General features: G+C 44.0%; 1 protein-coding gene across 3 annotated transcripts in view; it reads right to left on the bottom strand.

The window, feature by feature from the left end:
• ICA1 (islet cell autoantigen 1) overlaps positions 1-20,126 on the bottom strand; it is a 132,055-nt gene that overhangs the window by 47,675 nt on the left and 64,254 nt on the right. For all 3 annotated transcript variants that reach the window (XM_082258117.1, XM_082258116.1, XM_082258118.1), the window contains exon 6: positions 11,136-11,334. In XM_082258117.1, coding sequence (XP_082114243.1) covers positions 11,136-11,334 — 199 coding nt within the window. The remainder of the gene's footprint in view (positions 1-11,135; positions 11,335-20,126) is intronic.

Below are 20,126 nucleotides of genomic sequence, written 5' to 3'. Positions count from 1 at the left end.
CTGCTCATATTCAGCCAAATGCTTCAGAACTCATTGGACAATGACCCGAAGCATACTGCGACATAGCATGTCTGGCCATTACTGTCACTGCGTATTTATAGAAAAAATAGCCCCAATGTAAACCAATCAGGACCTCTAATTACAGGTGGTTTGTTTACATTGGGGTTATTTTTTCTATAAATACGCAGTGAAAGTAATGGCCAGACATCCCAGATGATGTTTTATCAGACAAAAGGCGTTCGGTCTATTGCCACTGATGTCATTGCATTTTATGTGATCTTCAGGATAGCCAATAAAAAGCTCTTTGTATCTATTTAAGTGTAAGTGTTCCTAATCTTAAATAAATGCTGTTTTTGTATGGTTTTACACTACATACCCACATTGGTCCAAGCTGGAAAATAGAACTAAAAAAAATCACCATGCCTGGATTTCAGCTTTAACCATGTCAGTCTTTATTCATCTCAATTACATTGTAGATGATAGGATTATTAGTTCAAAAAAGATAGATAACATTGTTTCTGCTGGTTTTTTTTTGAAGTGACAAGGACACTACATTTCTGGAAGGTCCATCTAGTAAAGCCGGCCATAGATAGTTCATATTTTGGCAGGTTTAGCAGAACTACTGTGTGATGGGGGACTTGAATGATTGCAGGAAAGAAATCATATCATCTATGGCAGGGGTCTCCTAACAATTTAAAAAAAGGGCCAGTTTACTGTCCTTCAGAATTTATGGGGGCCCGACTGTGGCCATTGGGAGTAGAAATTGTCCTGGTGTCAGTGGGAATAAACAATACATCTTTGGTATTAGGAGGAGAAATATTGCCCATCGCTGGTGTCAGTAATACGAATAGTGCCCCATCATTGGTGTCAGTGGGAGGAATAGTGCCATATTGCTGGTGTCAGTGGGAGGAATAGTGCCATATTGCTGGTGTCAGTGGGAGGAATAGTGCCCCATCGCTGGTGTCAGTGGGAGGAATAGTGCCTCATGGTTGGTGTCATAGGGAATAATAGTAACCCATGGCTGGTGTCAGTGGGAATAATAGTGCCCCATTGTTGTGTGTCAGTGGGAACAATCTTGCCCCATGGTTGGTGTCAGTGGGAATAATCGTGGCCCATTGTTGGGGTCAGTGGGAATAAGAGTGCCCCATGCCCCATTGTTGTTTTCAGCAGGGGGTATAGTGCCCCATTGTTGGTGTCAATGGGAATAATAGAACCCCATTGTTGGTCTCAGTTTGATGAATAGTGCCCCACTGTTGGTGTCAATGGGAGAAATAGTGCCTCATTGTTGATGTCAGTAGCAGGAATAATTGCCCCATTGTAGGTGTCATCAGGAGGAATAGTGCAATATCGCTGGTGTTGTTGGAAGGAATGGTGCCCCATGGTTGGTGTCAGTGGGAATAATAGTGCCCCATGGTTGGTGTCAGTGGGAATAGTGCCCCATGGTTGGTGTCAGTGGGAATAGTGCCCCATGGTTGGTGTCAGTTGGGAATAATAGTGCCCCATGGTTGGTTTCAGTGGGAATAATAGTGCCCCATGGTTGGTTTCAGTGGGAATAATAGTGCCCCATGGTTGGTGTCAGTGGGAAAAATAGTGCCCCATGGTTGGTGTCAGTGGGAATAATAGTGCCCCATGGTTGGTGTCAGTGGGAATAGTGCCCCATGGTTGGTGTCAGTGGGAATAGTGCCCCATGGTTGGTGTCAGTGGGAATAATAGTGCCCCAAGGTTGGTGTCAGTGGGAATAATAGTGCCCCATGGTTGGTGTCAGTGGGAAGAATAGTGCCCCATGGTTGGTTTTAGTGGGAATAATAGTGCCCCATGGTTGGTGTCAGTAGGAATAATAGTGCCCCATGGTTGGTGTCAGTGGGAATAATAGTGCCCCATGGTTGGTGTCAGTGAGAATAGTGCCCCATGGTTGGTGTCAGTGGGAAAAATAGTGCCCCATTGTTGGGTGTCAGTGGGAGGAATAGTGTCTTGTATCAGTGGAAGAAAAAGTGCCCCACGGGTTGGATAAAGGCAAGCAAAGGGTTGCAGTTTGGAGACCCCTGATTTACAGCACATTTACAGTTTCTACACATATTGAAAGTTTTCTTAGTCTGAATTTGGGAAACGAATGCAGCCGCCACATCTCAGGACTGGTAAGCTGCAATAGATTATATTTTTTGTGTTTGGGTTTAAATATGTTTTTTGTTTTGGATAAAGTAGAGATGGATTAGAACACCTGTCAGGTGTTTATTGCTGTCTGTGCTCTCGTTAGGGAGATTCACCCGCTCTATTTGTCCTGTTTACCATTATCGCTGAAAGTGAAAGTAAAAGAAAATCACAAATCTCCAAAAGAGTAATAGAGGGGAAATCTTCCAATGGGGGACACTGGTTCTAGTGACAACCTGGGATTCCCTCGCTTTGCAGGGATTTCCTCTGACTTCCTGTTTTAGTTATTGGACAGGATGTAAAGAAAAATCTCCCCAACGGGGCACAGATGGCAAACAAAACCCCTCCCTTACTCTATCTAAAATGATAAAAAAAAATTTGCCTTTAATTCTACTTTAAAGACCATCTGAAACCACGTCTGTCCAAAGGTCCCCACACAATACAATCTGACTGTACAATGTCATACCCCCAACTTTTGAACTTAAGAATGAGGGACGTTGGACGGAAGGAATTACCTGCGCTGTGTGGCAAAAAGGGTGTGGGGTCAAACTATTAACAGTGAGAGGGGTAAAAGGCATGGTTAAACAAACCCCTGACTTCATTGTACCTTTATAATATGCTTTTATTGCTGTGCCACAAGCAAGAGTCTCACAAACACGTATAAACCCAAACACAATCATTACAAAAATAAAAAGCTTCCATTGCATATTGTTTTACACAAATAAAAACTAGACAGAGAGCTAACACTTTATCTGAGCCTAGCTTAAAGAAGAACTTCATTAAAATAATCAGGGTCTGCTTAGTAACCAGCAACTGTTGAGACAATGAAGACTTTGGAGAGAAGTATATAAATGTACAGTATTGTGTATATAGTGCTGGAGTGTGTATCTCAGAGCACAGGTGTTGGGGATGTCCATTGCACTGCAGTCATTGTCGGGTTTAGGAAAAATAACAGAAATTTCAGGGGTTCAGTGTGTGGAATGCAATGTGTTCAAGGGTCTGAGGTATGTAACGCACAGAGGGTTGTAGTCAGTGCTGGGTTTAGGATACACGACACACAGAGAGAAGGGTACAGGAGAACACAATGCACAAAATTCAAAGGTCAGGAGTATGTAATTTATAGAAAGTGGGGAACAGGAGTGATATCAGCAGGAAGCAGGGGACAGGAGTATGTAGTGTACAGAATGCAGGGGGCAGGAGTGTGTAATGTACAGAATGCAGGGGGCAGGAGTGTGTAATGCACAAAATGCAGGGGACAGGAGTGTGTAATGTACAGAATGCAGGGGGCAGGAGTATGTAATGTACAGAATGCAGGGGGCAGGAGTATGTAATGCACAGAATGCAGGGGGCAGGAGTGTGTAATGCACAGAATGCAGGGGGCAGGAGTGTGTAATGCACAGAATGCAGGAGACAGGAGTGTGTAATGCACAGAATGCAGGGGACAGGAGTATGTAATGTACAGATTGCAGGGGAAAGGAGTATTTAATGCACAGCATGCAGGTGACCGGAGTATATAATGCAGGGGACAGGAGTGGAACATAAGGAGTGTTTTATGCACAGAATACAGGGGGCAGGAGTGTGTTATGCACAGAATGCAGGGGACAGGAGTTAGCAATGAAAATAACGCAGGGGGTCAGGAGTGATATCCAAAGAATGCAGGGGACAGGAGTGCGTAATGCACAGAACAGGAGTATGTAATGCACAGAATGTAGGGAACAGAAGTGTGTAATGCAGAGAATACAGGGGACAGGAGTGTGTAATGCAGAGAATGCAGAGGACAGGAGTATGTAATGTACATAATGCAGGGGACAGAAGTAGGTAATGTACACAATGCAGGGGACAGAAGTATGTAATGTGCATAATGCAAGGGACAGGAGTATGTTATGTACATAATGCAGGGGACAGAAGTATGTAATGTACATAATGCAAGGGGCAGGAGTATGTAATGTACAGAATGCAGGGGACAGGAGTATGTAATGTACAGAATGCAGGGGACAGGAGTATGTAATGTACATAATGCAAGTTACAGGAGTGTGTAATAGATTCTGGGATTCAGCCTGGATTCACTAGGACACTGAGACAGTCCTGGTGAATCTGGGGTGATTGGGAAGTATGCAGTCTTCTTTAGGCTTGCCTAATTAGATACACATTGAATGGACAGTTAGGTAGGTCTCCATTTTCTATAGTTTTAGTAAATCTAAAGTTGATTGTACAAAGATCATACAGTCAAATTGTAACTTCAGAATGAACAGCATTGTCTCTCTGAAGGGAAGTAGTAAATACAGAGCCAAGACCGAGGGGGGGGGGGGGGGGGGAGTCTTTTTTATTTTGCCCTTGTTAATGTGGTTCTAAAGGCTGAAGGTTTTCTCATTCTATGCATGATGGTAAAAAAAACCTTCAGTGTACAGCTTCCCCTGCAGCCCCCTAATACTTACTTGAGCCTGATCCAATGCATGATATGCATGAGAGCAGTGGCTCTCCTGGGTCTCTCCCTCCTCATTGGCTGAGACACAGCAGTGGGAGCCATCGGCTCCCATCGATTCAATGGAGTTAGTTTGGGCAGAACTTTGCCCCTGTTCTGCTGCAAACTGAATAGGGGGTACTCGGCCCATCTCTTTTAGCCTCAGGCGTGAACGGGTTAAAAAAATCTGAACCTTTACAATCACTTATTGAAACTCCCTACACAGCAATATTTTGCATAGATTTGATCTGCTATACCAGAATGAATGTACACAGGCAGGCATTGCAGAGAACTGAATGACTTTTGAGATTGTATGAATTGGATGATGTTATCATGGGTTCACATTTCCTCTTGACATTTACAGAGGAATAAAAGCATTTGAAAAAAAAATCAGCAGAACAGGAAATGCTTTGTTAAAAAAAAAAAAAAAAAAATAATAAAAACACAATACAAGGTAAAAGCACAAAACACGCAATCCAATTCAAACTCTGCATTCCAGAACCTCTAAAAAGGCTTCTTAAACACGCCAGAAGTAAAACACGCATATCCATGGACACCAGCTTTTAGTATATTGTGGGGCACATATAAGGCTTAACCACTTGCCGACCGCCACAAGTATATATACTGCGGCGGTCAGCCCCGTGCAGGCAAAGTGACGTACCGGTACGTCACTCGCCTGCGAGCAAATAGGGGGCGAGCGCGCGCCGCCAGAGGCCCGTTCCCGCCCCTGCTCGCTCACTGGGATCCCCGCGCGTGTGACCGGCGGACCCGATGTCCGCCGGTCACTTGCGATCGTCGAGTACAGAGGGAGAAAGGCAGGCGGCTAATGTAAACAAAGCTGCCTGTCATTCTCCCTTGTGTAACAGCAGAGATCATACGGTCCTGCTATGTAGGACCGTAGATCTCTGCTGTTACATGAAAAGCCACGCCCCTTTACAGTTAGAAGCACGCCCCTAGGGACACACTTAACCCCTCCTTCTCCAATAAAGTTAACCCCTTCCCTGCCAGTGTCATTTTTACAGTAACAGTGCATATGTATAGCACTGATTACTGTAGTAATGTTACTGGTACCCCCAAAAGTGTCAAAAATGTCAGTCAAGGGTCTGATCTGTCCGCCGCAATGTTGCAGTCCCGGGGAAAAAAAAAAAAAAAAAAAAAAAAAATCGCAGATCGCCGCCATTACTCGTTAAAAAAATAAATAAATAAAAATTACAAAAATCTTTCCCTTAGTAAACGCAATAACTTTTGCGCAAACCAATCAAAATATGCTTATTGCGATTTTTTTTTACCAAACATATGTAGCAGAAAACAAACTGGCCTAAAATGTTCAAAATTTAGATTTTTACATTTTTTTGGGGGGGAATTTCATGTGAAAAAATGTGAATAATATTGTTATATTTGCAAAATTGTCGCTCTTTTTTTGTTTATAGCGCATGATCAAAAAATCACACAGGTGATCAAATACCACCAAAAGAAAGCTCTGTTTGTGGGAAAAAAAGGACGTCAAATTCGTTTAGGTACAGCGTCGCACGACCGCGCAATTGTCCGTTAAAATCACGCAGTGCCGAATCGCAAAATACCCCCTGGTCAGGAAGGGGGTAAAATCTTCCGGGGCTTAAGTGGTTAAAGGTGGATTTCAGACACAAATTGAGGCGGTATTAAACTCAAAAGCAAACACAGACAGTGTGCATTCTGGGTCACCCACCCGCACCCGCACACTTGTCAGATTAGGACTTGCGGCTGCGTTCGTACAGCTGCTGCATTCCCATGAAGTATCCGGCGGCTCAAACTGCACCAACAAACCTCTCATTCACACTGTATGAACCAGAGAGCCAGTGTAAATGAGCCCTTGATTTTGTTTTTAATTATTTTTTACTTTTTTTTTCTTTATATATTTGTTACTTTTTACAAATTTTTTCACAATGCTTTTGTTGGGTTGCTTTGGTGAAATACCAGGGGACCCCTGAAGTCTCACTTTTGAGACAGAGAAAGGGCCTGAGTACACAGATCCCCAATCCCTTTCTCTGTAGCCTCAGCTGCACTGCAGATGAATGAACAGGAAGCGCACTATACGGAGGCTCCTGTTCATTCACAAACTGAAGTATACTAAATAATGTTTCAAAATAGGAAGGGGCCGGCAAATACACTTTACCAGCCCTTTTCCCCGCTCTCCATCCTGAAAGGATCCCTCTGTATGCCTACAACAGCTGTTGGGAGGAAGAGAAGGGAAGCCAGCAGGGCTGCGAGGAAAGGGGCACACGGGGGGCCCAGGCAACCAGGGGGATATATTATCATTTAGAGGGAAGTTAATTAACCGGGGCAATACTGGAATTGATCCTTCTGTGGCTCCTCTTGCAGCAGCTGAAAGCTAACAGGAGGGAAAGGAGAGGAAGCTGGCAGTGCTGGAGGGGGCAGGGGCACACAAAGGGGAGCAGGCAGCCGGGGGAATCAAACAGAGGAGAGGAGGGGGTGATCAGTGTGGTGGGGGGCCCAATTACAGAAACTGATCCCCTGTATGGCTTTCCCTGCTGCAGCTGAAAGTCGGCGGGAGGGAGAGAAGGAGAAGCCAGATTTAATGTAGAGTAAAACCTTGGATTGAGAGTAAATTTGTCTGACAGTGTTTTACAAGACAAGCGTCATGTCACAACTGAGTATAAAAGAGAAGAGAGGCGCCTCTAAGTGTAGCAATACGGTTACATTTGATGAAGGTTCAACATTTAGCAACCCACATGGTTGATGATTAAAACAGACACAACTAAGTATGCAGGCATCCGGGATAAAGCTGTCCACATTGACCATCCTCCTCACCGCCATCAACGTCATTCCTTCCACTCTGTGCTCCTCCTCGCTCTACTGCAGGGTAGTCTTCCTGGTCACAATTGCAGACTGACAGCGGTGAGAGCCGGCGGTGCGGAGGACGGTCTATGTGGACAGCTTTACCACGGATGCCTGCCATAGGTGTGCGCAGCCTATTGCATTAGGGTGTGCACCCCAAAGCTCAAACACGCATGCCTTTCTCTGCAGCCTCAGCTGCACTGGACAGTGAATGAATGGGAAGTGCTCTGTGCTGAGCGGCTTCCTGTTCATTCACAAACTGAAGCATAGTAAACCTAGTTGTGTTCACAATGTTCATTTGGAAAAGGAAGGCACCAGTAAATTACATATTTACTAGCCCCTTTCCCCACTCTCCATCATGCAGCGTAGTGATTAGGGTGTGCCCAGGCACACCTGGCACACCCCCTGCGCACATCTATGATGCCTGCATACTTAGATGTGCCTTTTTTATTCATCAACCATGTGGGTTGCTAAATGTTGAATCTTCAATAAATGTAACCATATTGCTACACTTAAGAGGCGCCTCTCTTCTCTTTTATACTCTGTAGTAGGGATAGACCGACATGGTTTTTTCAGGGCCGATACCGATATTTTGGTCTCTAAGTATCGGTATCGGCTGATATGGGCCGATATTTTGTACATTTAAAAATTTGAAAATAAAGACAATTTTTACACAAATCTGGTACTGAACATGTGGGGTAAGTCATTTAGCTGTAATGTGCCGTCTTCCCTTCCCTCCCTGCCAGGAATCCCATGTGAACCTAGTTTAGTGTCATTAAAATCCTAGAATACACTTTATTAGTGTTTTATATAATGTCCAGTGTGTGTTTTTGTAATAGAATAGTGGGAAATACCTTCATTACATCGCTGCTCTGTACTCTCCTCGCTAATCTCCCACGCTGTTTTCTCCTCTCATAGCTGTCAGAGGAGGATCTCAGCCCCTTCCCTTTGCAATGTACACAGAAGCACCGGGTATTAGATTAGAATAGTGTGAAATACCTTATTAGATTAGAATAGTGTGAAATACTTTATTAGATTAGAATAGTGTGAAATATCCTCCGTTACATCGAGGCTCCGGGCTCAGCTAATCTCACTCTCTGCTGTCCTTCTCTCCACCCCCACTGACAGCTGGGGGTCACGGAAGGGCAGAGCGGCGATGTAATGATGGTATTTCACACTATTAGATTACAAGAACACACACTGGACATTATATAAAACAGTAATAAAGTGGATGCTAGGATTTTACATACACTAATATTACATACGTTAATATCAGCCAGTTCCGGGGCCAATACCGATATATTGGGGAAAGTGCATATCGGCCTTGCCGATAATCGGTTGATCCCTACTCTGCAGCTCCTGCTGGATTTTGCTTCTCATCCCCTTGTGGAGGCGCCATTTGTGGATGGACATTTTATGGTTACACAACCCCATAATATTTTTATATGGACTTTAAACTGAAGGACTTATTAATAAATGGTTGTGAAATGAATCATCATGAGTTTCCATTATTTCGTATTGGTTATATATGAATATAATTGATATATACGAGTTCTTTGGATTACAAGCATGTTTCCAATCCAAACGCAATCCGAGGTTTTACTGTATTCATAAATAAAATTAAAAATAAATTAAATGTAGTTTTCTTTTAAGACAATCAGTAAAAGCACCTGAATGGGACTTGAGATCACCCTCTTACAAACTTTGTACAGCAGCACTGTAATACAGAGGCTTCTGAAGAGAGTGAAAGCATTTGTGTTTCTTCTGCTGCTTGTAAAGCTCCAATGTCATTTTGCGATTATCTTCTGCTGCATGGAGCTGTTCTTTTAGTGTGAGGAAAGGGATATGCAGTGTAGTTAGGGTACTATATTCCACTTTAGTTAGATTAAATAATCTAGTTTTTGTAGGGATACTTTTAAATGTCAGGGTTCCGTCTAGTGAGCACGTTGCACTGCTGATATATCTACAGCAGGTATACATGCTTGCTAGTCAGCTATTGTGCATAATACCACACCCCCTTACAGGAAGCACATGGTGACCCCACTCTGCCATGTCATGGTGACCGGAGTTTAGGGTGACCTGACTCTGCCATGCCAGGGTGACCCCACACTGCCATGTCAGGGAGACCGTAGTTTAGGGTGACCTGACTTTGCCATGCCAGGGTGACCCCACTCTGTCATGTCAGGGTGACCGGAGTTTAGGGTGACCTGACTCTGCCATGCCAGGGTGACCCCACTATGCCATGTCAGGGTGACCGTAGTTTAGGGTGACCTGACTCTGCCATGCCAGGGTGACCCCACTCTGTCATGTCAGGGTGACCGTAGTTTAGGGTGACCTGACTCTGATAAAGCCTCAGTGACAACTATACATAAATTAAAATTCATCACAAAAAAAAACAGATTATCTTTCTTAGAATTTCAGTAGCGCAGGGATGGTGTTACCCTCCTTTCATAAAGTGCAAATAAATAAAGTGCATAAATTGCATAAATAACCCAAAAATCCAACTAAGCAAGAACAGAGTCCTTCAAAATTCTTTGTTTATGTAGTGCATTTATTTGCACTTTATGAAAGGAGGGTAACACCATCCCTGCGCTACTGAAATTCTAAGAAAAATAATCTGTTTTGTTTTCTGGTTCTGGACACGCTACAGAGCTGAAACTTCACAGGTACACTTTTTAGACCCCCCCAGACACTAATCCAAAGAAATCTCTTTTTTTTTTTCAATAATTTTTTCAATAATTGGCTCTCGATCTAAAACGACAATTTTTAAGAACTTTTTTTGCCTGATTCATAGTCCCGGGGCATGACCCAGAACCCTAGGCACTTTTTAGGGGCATTTATTAGGTTTTAGGGCTTTAAAATTGTGTTTTTTGATTCCCGAAGTTCGGGTCCCATTGATTTCAATGGGGTTCTGGAATCCGAACCAAACTTTTGGGAAATTCGGGTGTTCTGGTCAAACCAAACCAAACTTTTCAAAAGTTCGATCATCCCTATAGAGCAGAGCTCAGACTGGTAGAGGGACAGTTTAGCTTTATTGAGATTGTCTGGTCCTACTTTAAGAAGAACTGCAGCTGAAGTAAAAAAAAGATAAAATTAAAAATAAAATAAAAAAAAAAAAGATAGAAATTAACAGGCTAATAAAGGAATAGAAAAATCAGCTTTTGCTGTAATATAGGTCTTCAATGCAGAGCTGTCCCATGCAGTACTACTTTTCACCTTGACAAGATGAACTAATAGCTACCGAAATGTTGGACATAATAAACTCTGGCCACGGCCTGTGAATTCCTCTATTTTTATATATCTAGTTTATGCCATTGGATGTTCTCAGTCACCATCATTGAACCCACTTCCTCTAAGCCCAGGTGGTAAAAGACCTTTCCAGGAGAAGCAGCACAGTAATGAGCTCATCTCTTCATCACTCTGCTCTCTCCTCCTATCAGCATGCTTGTTGTCAGCACATAAACTTATTTGCGTCTTGTGCTGCTTCTCTAAGACTCTAGTCCTGCTATACAGAGGCTGGGTGTGGAACAAGTTTAGGTTTACATTAAAAAATAAATGCATTTAATGATATATTAAGAGCTGTATTAAATTGTTTCTTTTACATATGCCTAGAGTTCAGCTTAGACAACAACCTAGAGAAAAAAATACATACAAACAAATACAATACATAAAAAATTTCCTTTGGAAGTACCTTTCGGAATTTCTCCATCTGTTTGTAGAGATCGGGGTCGAGTTCTTGAGACACATCCTTCATCCACAGTAATACCCCTCTGTACTCGGTCCTGGCTTGTTCCATTCGGTTGACGGTCAGCCAGGAGTCGGATATTGCTCGATAACGGAAGGTTTCTACCTCCTGGTGAAGTCGGGATAATGGGGCTCGTAGGGCCAGCCTACATAGAACAGGAAAGAGATCAGTTGAGTATGACTAATAGTATCTGTTACTAAGTGGTTAGTACTTCTTAACTAGGGTCATCAGTTCAAATTCCAGCCATGACATTACCTGCATGGAGTTTGCATGTTCTCCCTGTGGAGTGTGGGTTTCCTTCAACACTGCATAGATAACCTTGTAGGTTAATTGGGTCTGGTCTAAGTTATCCCTAGTATGGTTGCATGTGAAGTAGGGATCTTGGATTGTAAGCTCCTTGATGGTAGGGACTGATAGAAATGTACAAGGAGAGACAGGCGTCCACCTCCTCCTGGGACTCTGCTTCCGGGCCAAAGACGCCCTGTCCCATGCCCCCTCCGCTTTTATGAGCAATCCCAGGATGCATTGCAAGAATGCCCTCCCACTGGGACTCCCACAAAAGCTAATGTGTCATTGGCTGGGTTTCCTCCACTGTCCAACGAGCTCCCTCATTGGATACAGACCAGAGGCGTAACTGGAACCTTCAGGGCCCCGGTGTAAGAAACCATGAAGGGCCCCCCAGACCCCTGGCCGAGGCCCTTCCCTTTAAGCTTGGGGCTCTTCCTACTGATCCTGGAGCCCTTTACTCTCGTTGCGGGGCCCTTTATTACGGTCCTGCAGCAGGACCCTTTCACAAGTTCTGTAGTGGCCCCCTTCCTGCCATCTTGGAGGGGCCTCCCCACGTTGGTGGAATGCCAGGGCCGGGTCGAAAGTGTGACCTTAGCGATCCTGGAAGTTCACCTATCCAGGTGTACAGGGGAGCCGCACAGGCCCCTTGGAGCATGGGGCCCGGCTGCAATTGCAACCCCTGTAGTTACGCCCCTTATACAGACACTCCCTCAGACCCAATGAATCACAACTGGAAACATGTGACAGGCAACCTAATAGATCAGGCTCCCCTGATAAGCAGCAGAAGCAATAGATGCTTTACCTAGCACCTACCTAACTAGGAGGGTGCTACATACACAGTGGGGAAAATAATTATTTGATCCTCAGCAGATTTTGTAAGTTTGCCCACTTACAAAGAAATAAAGGGTCTATAATTGTTATCATAGGCGTATTTTAAATTATAGAGACAGAATATCAACCAAAAATCCAGAAAAAAACATGATACAAATATTTCAAATTGAGTTGCAGTTCAAAGTAAAATAAGTATTCGATCCCCTACCAACCAACAATAATTCTGGTTCCCACAGACTGGCTACAGTATGTGCTCATGTGGTTCACAGATTAGTCCTGTCAATTTAAGAAGGCGTTGCTAACGACAACTCGTTATGTGTATAAAAGACACCTGTCCACAGAATCTCTTTCTTCCATTCAAACCTCACCATCATGGGCAAGACCAAAGAGCTGTCAAAGGACGTCAGGGACAAGATTGTAGAACTGAACAAGGCTGGAATGGGCTACAAGACCACCAGCAAGAAACTTGGTGAGAAGGAGACAACTGTTGGAGCGATTATTCGCAAATGAAAGAAATATTAAATAACCATCAATCGCCCTCAGTCTGGAGCTCCATACAAGATTTCGCCTCATGGGGTAAGGATGATCATGAGAAAAGTGAGGGATCAGCCCAGAACTACCCAGGAGGAGCTTGTGAATGATCTCAAGGCAGTTGGGACCACAGTCACCAAGAAAACCATTGGTAACACAATACGCCCCTATGGATTGAAATCCTGCAGCACCCGCAAGGTCCCCCTCCTCAAGAAGGCTCATGTACAGTACAGGCCCATCTGAAGCATGCCAATGAACATCTAAATGATTCACAGAAGGATTGGGAGAAAGTGCTGTGGTCAGATAAAACTAAAATTGAGCTCTTCGGCATTAACTCGACCTGCCGTGTTTGAAGGAAGAAAAATGCTGACTATGACACGGAGAACACCATCCCTACAGTTAAGCACGGAGGTGGAATCATTATGCTTTGGGGCTGTTTCTCTTCTAAAGATCCAGGCTGACGCAATGAGGGGCAAATGGAGAAGGCCATGTATTGTAAAATTCTGGATGAGAACCTTCTTCCCTCAGCCAGAATACTGAAAATGGGTCATAGATGGGTCCAGTGCTGTATTTTGATCTAGGCCAACAAGGCCCAGGCCTAGGGCGGCACCTTTGCAGGGGGGCAGCAAAAAAGCCACCCCCCCCTCCACCTGAGACTCTTTTGGCCACTGGTTGCTAGAGCTGCCTCTCTCTTACCCCCCCTCCCCTCTCTCTCTCTCTCCCATTCCCGCCTCTCTCTCTCTCACCCCCCCTCTCTCTCTCTCCCTCATCCCCCCCTCTCTCTCACCCCCCTCGCTCTCTCTCTCTCTCATCCCCCCTCGCTCTCTCTCTCACCCCCCCTCTCTCTCACCCCCCTCTCTCTCACCCCCCTCCCTCACCCCCTCTCTCTCTCTCATCCGTTTCAACCCTTTCTCGTGAGATCTCAGGGGTCCATGATGGTACTTGCAGTCCTTCAATTTTGGAGGGAGTCACATCCGTTTAAAAAGGAGTGGGCAAATTTACATAGGAGGAGGGGGGAAGGCGGCGCCCAATTTTAGTCTTGCCTAGGGCAGCACAAAACCAAAATATACCACTGGATGGGTCTTCCAACATGACAAGGACCCAAAACATACAGTCAAGGCAACAAAGCAGTGGCCCAAGAAGAAGCACATTAAGGTGATGGAGTGGCCTAGCCAGTCTCCAGACCTTAAATCCTATAGAACATTTATGGAGGGAGCTGAAACTTTGAGTTGCCAAGAAACAGCCAAGAAACCTTAAGGATTTAGAGAAGATCTGTAAAGAAGAGTGGACCAAAATCCCTCCTGAGATGTGTGCAGACCTGGTCACCAACTAGAAGAAACATTTTACCTCTGTGCTTGCCAACAAGGATTTCTCCATCAAGTACGAAGTCATATTTTACTTTGAGATCAAATACTTATTTTACTCACTAAACTGCAACTTTATTTATAATATTTGTATTATGTGTTTTTTTGGGATTTTTGGTTGATATTCTGTCTCTATCATTTAAAATACACCTATGATAAAAATCGTAGACCCTTCATTTCTTTGTAAGTGAGCAAACTTACAAAATCTGCAGGGGATCAAATATTTGTTCCCCCCCAACATATAAGGCACTGCATAGGTTTGTCAGCCCTATGTAAATACCTGTAACAAATAAATAGCTGGTTCGGGTCTGTCATTCATCTTTAGGTCGAGGTATACATATACATATTGAGACCATCATTTTGGAGCAAGCACGTGCGGGGGGGGGGGGGGGGGGCAGAGGGTGCTTGAGCACTTGCCCCTTGATGCTCAAAGTGCCCTTTTGTCAAGGCAAAATTTCCACAGGCCGGGCACAGAGAGCCCAGGTGAGTGGCGAGGGGTGGGGGTGGGGGTGTAAGTCCCCCCCCTGCTGCTTTCAATAACAATCGAGTGGCTACTTAGCTGCTCCGGTTATTATAAGAGAGCCGACTGTCAGCTCTAAACAACGGTACCGGGGTCACTCCGGTACAACCATTTGAAGTCAAATGACGTACAGGTACATAATCTGGCATGTATAGTGGTATATAAATATATTACCAATCATTAGATGTGGTGGCTGTCTTTGTTTTCTTTTTTTTAGGCTTTTTTCCCCTCCGTTTTCACCTGGTGATCTGGCCAGTAACACACCTCCTGTATTAGAGTGACTCTAGCTAACACTTTATCAGTTACAAAAAAACTGTTTTTTCATTTTGGGATAAAGGTTTATACTAGAGCTGCAGGATTCTGGACAAAATAAGAATCACAATTTTTTTGCTTAGAATAAAGATCATGATTCTCTCACCATTCTCAGTGTAACATCATCTTTCACATTATACAAAAAAAAATTTGGCTAACTTTACGGTTTATTTAATTTTTTTTTTTTAATTAAATTAAAGTGTGTTTTTCCCCCAAAAATTGCTTTTGAAAGACCGCTGCACAAATACAGTGTGACTTAAAGTATTGAAACGATCGCCATTCCTTCTCTAGGGTCTCTGATAAAAAAAATTAAATATATATATATATATATATATATATATATATATATATATACACACACACACACACAAACCCAATTCCAAAAAAGTTGGGGCACTGTACAAATTGTGAGTAAAAAAGGAATGGACTTATTTACAAATCTCATAATCTTATATTTTATTCACAATATAATATAGATAACATATCAAATGTTGGAAGTGAGACATTTTGAAATGTAATGCCAAATATTGGCTCATTTTGGATTTCATGAGAGCTACACATTTCAAAAAAGTTGGGACAGGTAGCAATAAGAGGCCGGAAAAGTTAAATGTACATATAAGGAACAACTGGAGGACCAATTTGCAACTTATTCGGTCAATTGGCAACATGATTGGGTATAAAAAAGAGCCTCTCAGAGTGGCATTGTCTCTCAGAAGTAAAGATGGGCAGAGGATCACCAATTCCTCCAATGCTGCGGCGAAAAATAGTGGAGCAATATCAGAACGGAGTTTCTGAGAGAAAAATTGCAAAGTTTGAAGTTATCATCATCTACAGTGCATAATATCATCCAAAGATTCAGAGAATCTGGAACAATCTCTGTGCGTAAGGGTCAAGGCTGGAAAACCATACTGGATGCCCGTGATCTTCGGGCCCTTAGACGGCACTGCATCACATACAGGAATGCTACTGTAATGGAAATCACAACATGGGCTCAGGAATACTTCCAGAAAACATTGTCGGTGAACACAATCCACTGTGCCATTCGCTGTTGCCGGCTAAAACTCTATAGGCCAAAAAAGAAGCCATATCTAAACATGATCCAGAAGCGCAGGAGTTTTCTCTGGGACAAGGCTCATTTAAAATGGTCTGTGGCAAAGTGGAAAACTGTTCTGTGGTCAGACGAATCAAAATTTTACGTTCTTTTTGGAAAACTGGGACGCCGTGTCATCCGGACTAAAGAGGACAAGGACAACCCAAGTTGTTCTCAGCGCTCAGTTCAGAAGCCTGCATCTCTGATGGTATGGGGTTGCATGAGTGCGTGTGGCATGGGCAGCTTACACATCTGGAAAGGCACCATCAATGCTGAAAGGTATATCCAAGTTCTAGAACAACATATGCTCCAATCCAGACGTCGTCTCTTTCAGGGAAGACCTTGCATTTTCCAACATGACAATGCCAGACCACATACTGCATCAATTATAACATCATGGCTGCGTAGAAGAAGGATCCGGGTACTGAAATGGCCAGCCTGCAGTCCAGATCTTTCACCCATAGAAAACATTTGGCGAATCATAAAGAGGAAGATGAGACAAAGAAGACCTAAGACAGCTGAGCAACTAGAAGCCTGTATTAGACAAGAATGGGACAACATTCCTATTCCTAAACTTGGGCAAATAAATTGTCTCCTCAGTCCCCAGATGTTTGCAGACTGTTATAAAAAGAAGAGGGGATGCCACACAGTGGTAAACATGGCCTTGTCCCAACTTTTTTTGAGATGTGTTGATGCCATAAAATTTAAAATCAATTTATTTTACCCTTATAATTATACATTTTCTCAGTTTAAACATTTGATTTGTCATCTATGTTGTATTCTGAATAAAATATTTAAATTTGAAACTTCCACATCATTGTATTCTGTTTTTATTCACAATTTGTACAGTGTCCCAACTTTTTTGGAATCGGGTTTGTATACACACAGGCTTTCTGCCCGGCAGACTCTGTTCTGCTCAGCAGGGGTTGATCCGCCGATCCATGCTGAGCAGTTGGATGGCAGCTCCGTCTCCGCTTACTGCAGAGATGGACCTGTCAGATCCCCGCTCTCCTCTATGGGAGATCTAATGAAAACGGACTTCCTGTCCATTTTCATCTGATCCTAGGGTTTCCATCCGTCTGGTTTTCATGGACAGGATCGGATCAGAGAGCAGCGGGTGTAAGCGGAGAGGTCATCGCTGACATCCGCTGCTCCATAGAGGTGCACAAAGAATCCGATCACGTCCGCCTGAAAAAACTGACAGACGAACCTGATTGGAAAGCCTGTGTGAATGGGGCCATAGTCTTTAAAGCGGAGTTCCACCCTGGTTATACATTTTTTTACAAAAATACCCCCGGGACAGTCAGGGCTAGCACATTCCACAATGGCTAGCCTCTGATCTGTCCCGGGTTGCACTTACCTTTCAGGATAAATACTTACCTTGAAATTGTCTTCTCCAGCGCTGCCATCTCAGGTGTGGGCAGCTTGAAGCCAGCACGATCCTCTTCCGCGTCCTCTTCGGTCCTCTTCCTCCTTCTTCGGTCCCACGATGCACTGCACCGGCCCCGACGTCACTTCCGGGTCGCGCGCGTCATCCCTCCACAGCTTCTGGGCATGCCCAGAAGCTGTTTAGAAGGGAATGACGCGCGCGCCCCGGAACTGACGTCGGGGCCGGTGCAGGCGCAATGATTCCTGGGAGCGATGACGTTCAGCTCCCAGGAATCATTGCAAAATCCAGGAAGTGACGAATCGCCGTGGCCGCCGAGGGGAGGAAGAAGGAAGTAAGGTGAGTATATTTTCTCTAAAAGGTAAGTGAAAAAAAAAAAAAAATTGCGATTATCCATTTGTTTTTCAGGTGACCGGGAGCGAGAAGATGGAGGTAAGTATAAATTTCGGGTGGAACTCCGCTTTAAGTGGTTAAACTGACCTCATATACAGACAGAGGTTCATCCCTTTGATCTAAAAGAAAGAATCGATACATTGTAGAACATGTTTATAGTTATCTCCCAGCCTGAGCAATGTTGATAAACATTTTGGAGGCTCTTTTTTTTTTCTCGGACAGCTGTGAATGAGCAGAGAACGGCTCTGCACTGTAAGTCCCGGTTCACACTTGTGCGATGTGGGAAGGCTGTGAATTCGCAGCCTGTTCCCGCATCGCAAACGCACCCCCGGCAGTTCACACTGCCATATGCGATACGCTGGGGGTGTCAATGAAATGTTAACGACACCCCCAGTTTGATCACATATCGCAGTGCAATCTGACAGTTCGCACAGGATCGGATCGCACAAGTGTGAACCACTGTGCGATCCGATCCTGATGCGGCTGAAAAAAAGGGTCATGTGCGAGTTTTGTGCGGGTGCAGTGCGAATTTAGCCATACAAAGTGTATGGCTGAATTCGCACTGCACATCCGATCGCATGTAATGAAGGAGCAGTGCGCTCCGATATTACATGCGATCGCCGCACACGCGGAAGTGTGAACCGGCACTAAGAATCGTGGAAACGACTAATTAAGATCGTGAGGGGGATTTAATCGAGATCGCAATTTTTTTAACAATTATTCATGCAGCTCTAGTTTATACATAAACACTGATCATTATAAGCAACCCCTGTCAGTGTTGAATGGTTAGTCCTATCCCTGTAAACTGATACATCTGGAAGATAGCTTGTTCATTTAAAAAACAACAGACTTACTGGCTAGATCACCAGATGAAAATAGAAGAAAGCAAGCCTAAAAACTAAAACTAAAGCAGCTCACAGATGGAGCAAATTTCTTTCCTGCAATCACAGGTTGTTTCCCCCATCAACACAAACTAGGGAATCACTATCGCCGAGCCATTGTATTCTCCTGCCGTGGGAAGATGGTGATTATTGCTATACTAGCTGCTAGAGATAATCGCATGCAAAATCCAGAAGGCTGGTTGTACCCAAGTTGATCGATCATTAAGGTTGCCCATACATGGTCCGAAATGAGATTCAAACTGCCTATGGCTGGCCTAATGCAACCATTACATCTAAGAATTGGTATGCTACAATATAATAAATGTTTGCATTTGGGTTTAATATTGCTTTAACCCCTTGCCTACCGGGCACTTTTACCCCAACCCTGCCCCGGCCAATTTTCAGCTTTAAGCGCTGTCGCACTTTGAATGACAATTGCACGGTCATACAACGCTGTACTTATATGAATTTTTTGTAATTTCTTTTTTTTTTTACACAAATAGAGCTTTCTTTTGGTGGATATTTGATCACCACTAAACAAACAAAAAATGACCGAAAATGTAGACAAAAAAAAGAAAAAAATTATTTTTTTTCACGGTTTGTTATAAAATTTTGCAAACAGGTAATTTTTCTCCTTCACTGGTTTGCACTGATGAGGCTGCACTGATGGGCACTCATGAGGCAGCACTGATAGATGGTACTGATGGTCACTGATAGGTGGCACTGATGGTCACTGATAGGTGGCACTGATGGTCACTGATAGGTGGCACTGATGGTCACTGATATTAGTGCCGCCCATCAGTGCCTCCTAAGTGACAGTGATGAGCAGGCACTAAAGGGCACTGATTGGCAGCACTGAAGGGCACAGATAGGTGGCACTGGTGGACATGAATTAGCAGCACTGGTTGGCAATGTTGGAGACTGATGTCCCTTAAACAGTGGCCAGTTATCGGCTTTCCTCTTTTCTCCTCAAGCTGTCAGTGTGAGGGAAAAAAAATCAGATAACCGGCTTCTGTTTACATTGTGTGATCAGCTGTCACTGGCTGACAGCTGATCATGTGGTAAAGGGCCACTGCGATTTGCCCTGTGATCAGCCGAGTCTGAAGGACTCACTTGGGGGTGGGGCACAACATGGGGAGGATGGCTACATTTTACGGACTGTGATCTCAATAAAATGGCTGATCAAGGTCTATACCAGGGGTCTACATACTTTCTAAACAAAAGGCCAGTTTACGGTCCTTCAGACCATAGGGGGGCCAGACTGTGGCCATTGGGATTAGAGAAGGTCCTGATGGCAGTAGGAAAAAAAACTATGCCCCATCTATGGTTTCAATGGGGGG

This window comes from Pelophylax lessonae, assembly GCF_965119305.1.
Source record: "Pelophylax lessonae genome assembly, chromosome: 5".
NCBI classification, from domain to species: domain Eukaryota; kingdom Metazoa; phylum Chordata; class Amphibia; order Anura; family Ranidae; genus Pelophylax; species Pelophylax lessonae.
This window is presented reverse-complemented; position numbering and strand designations above follow the sequence as displayed.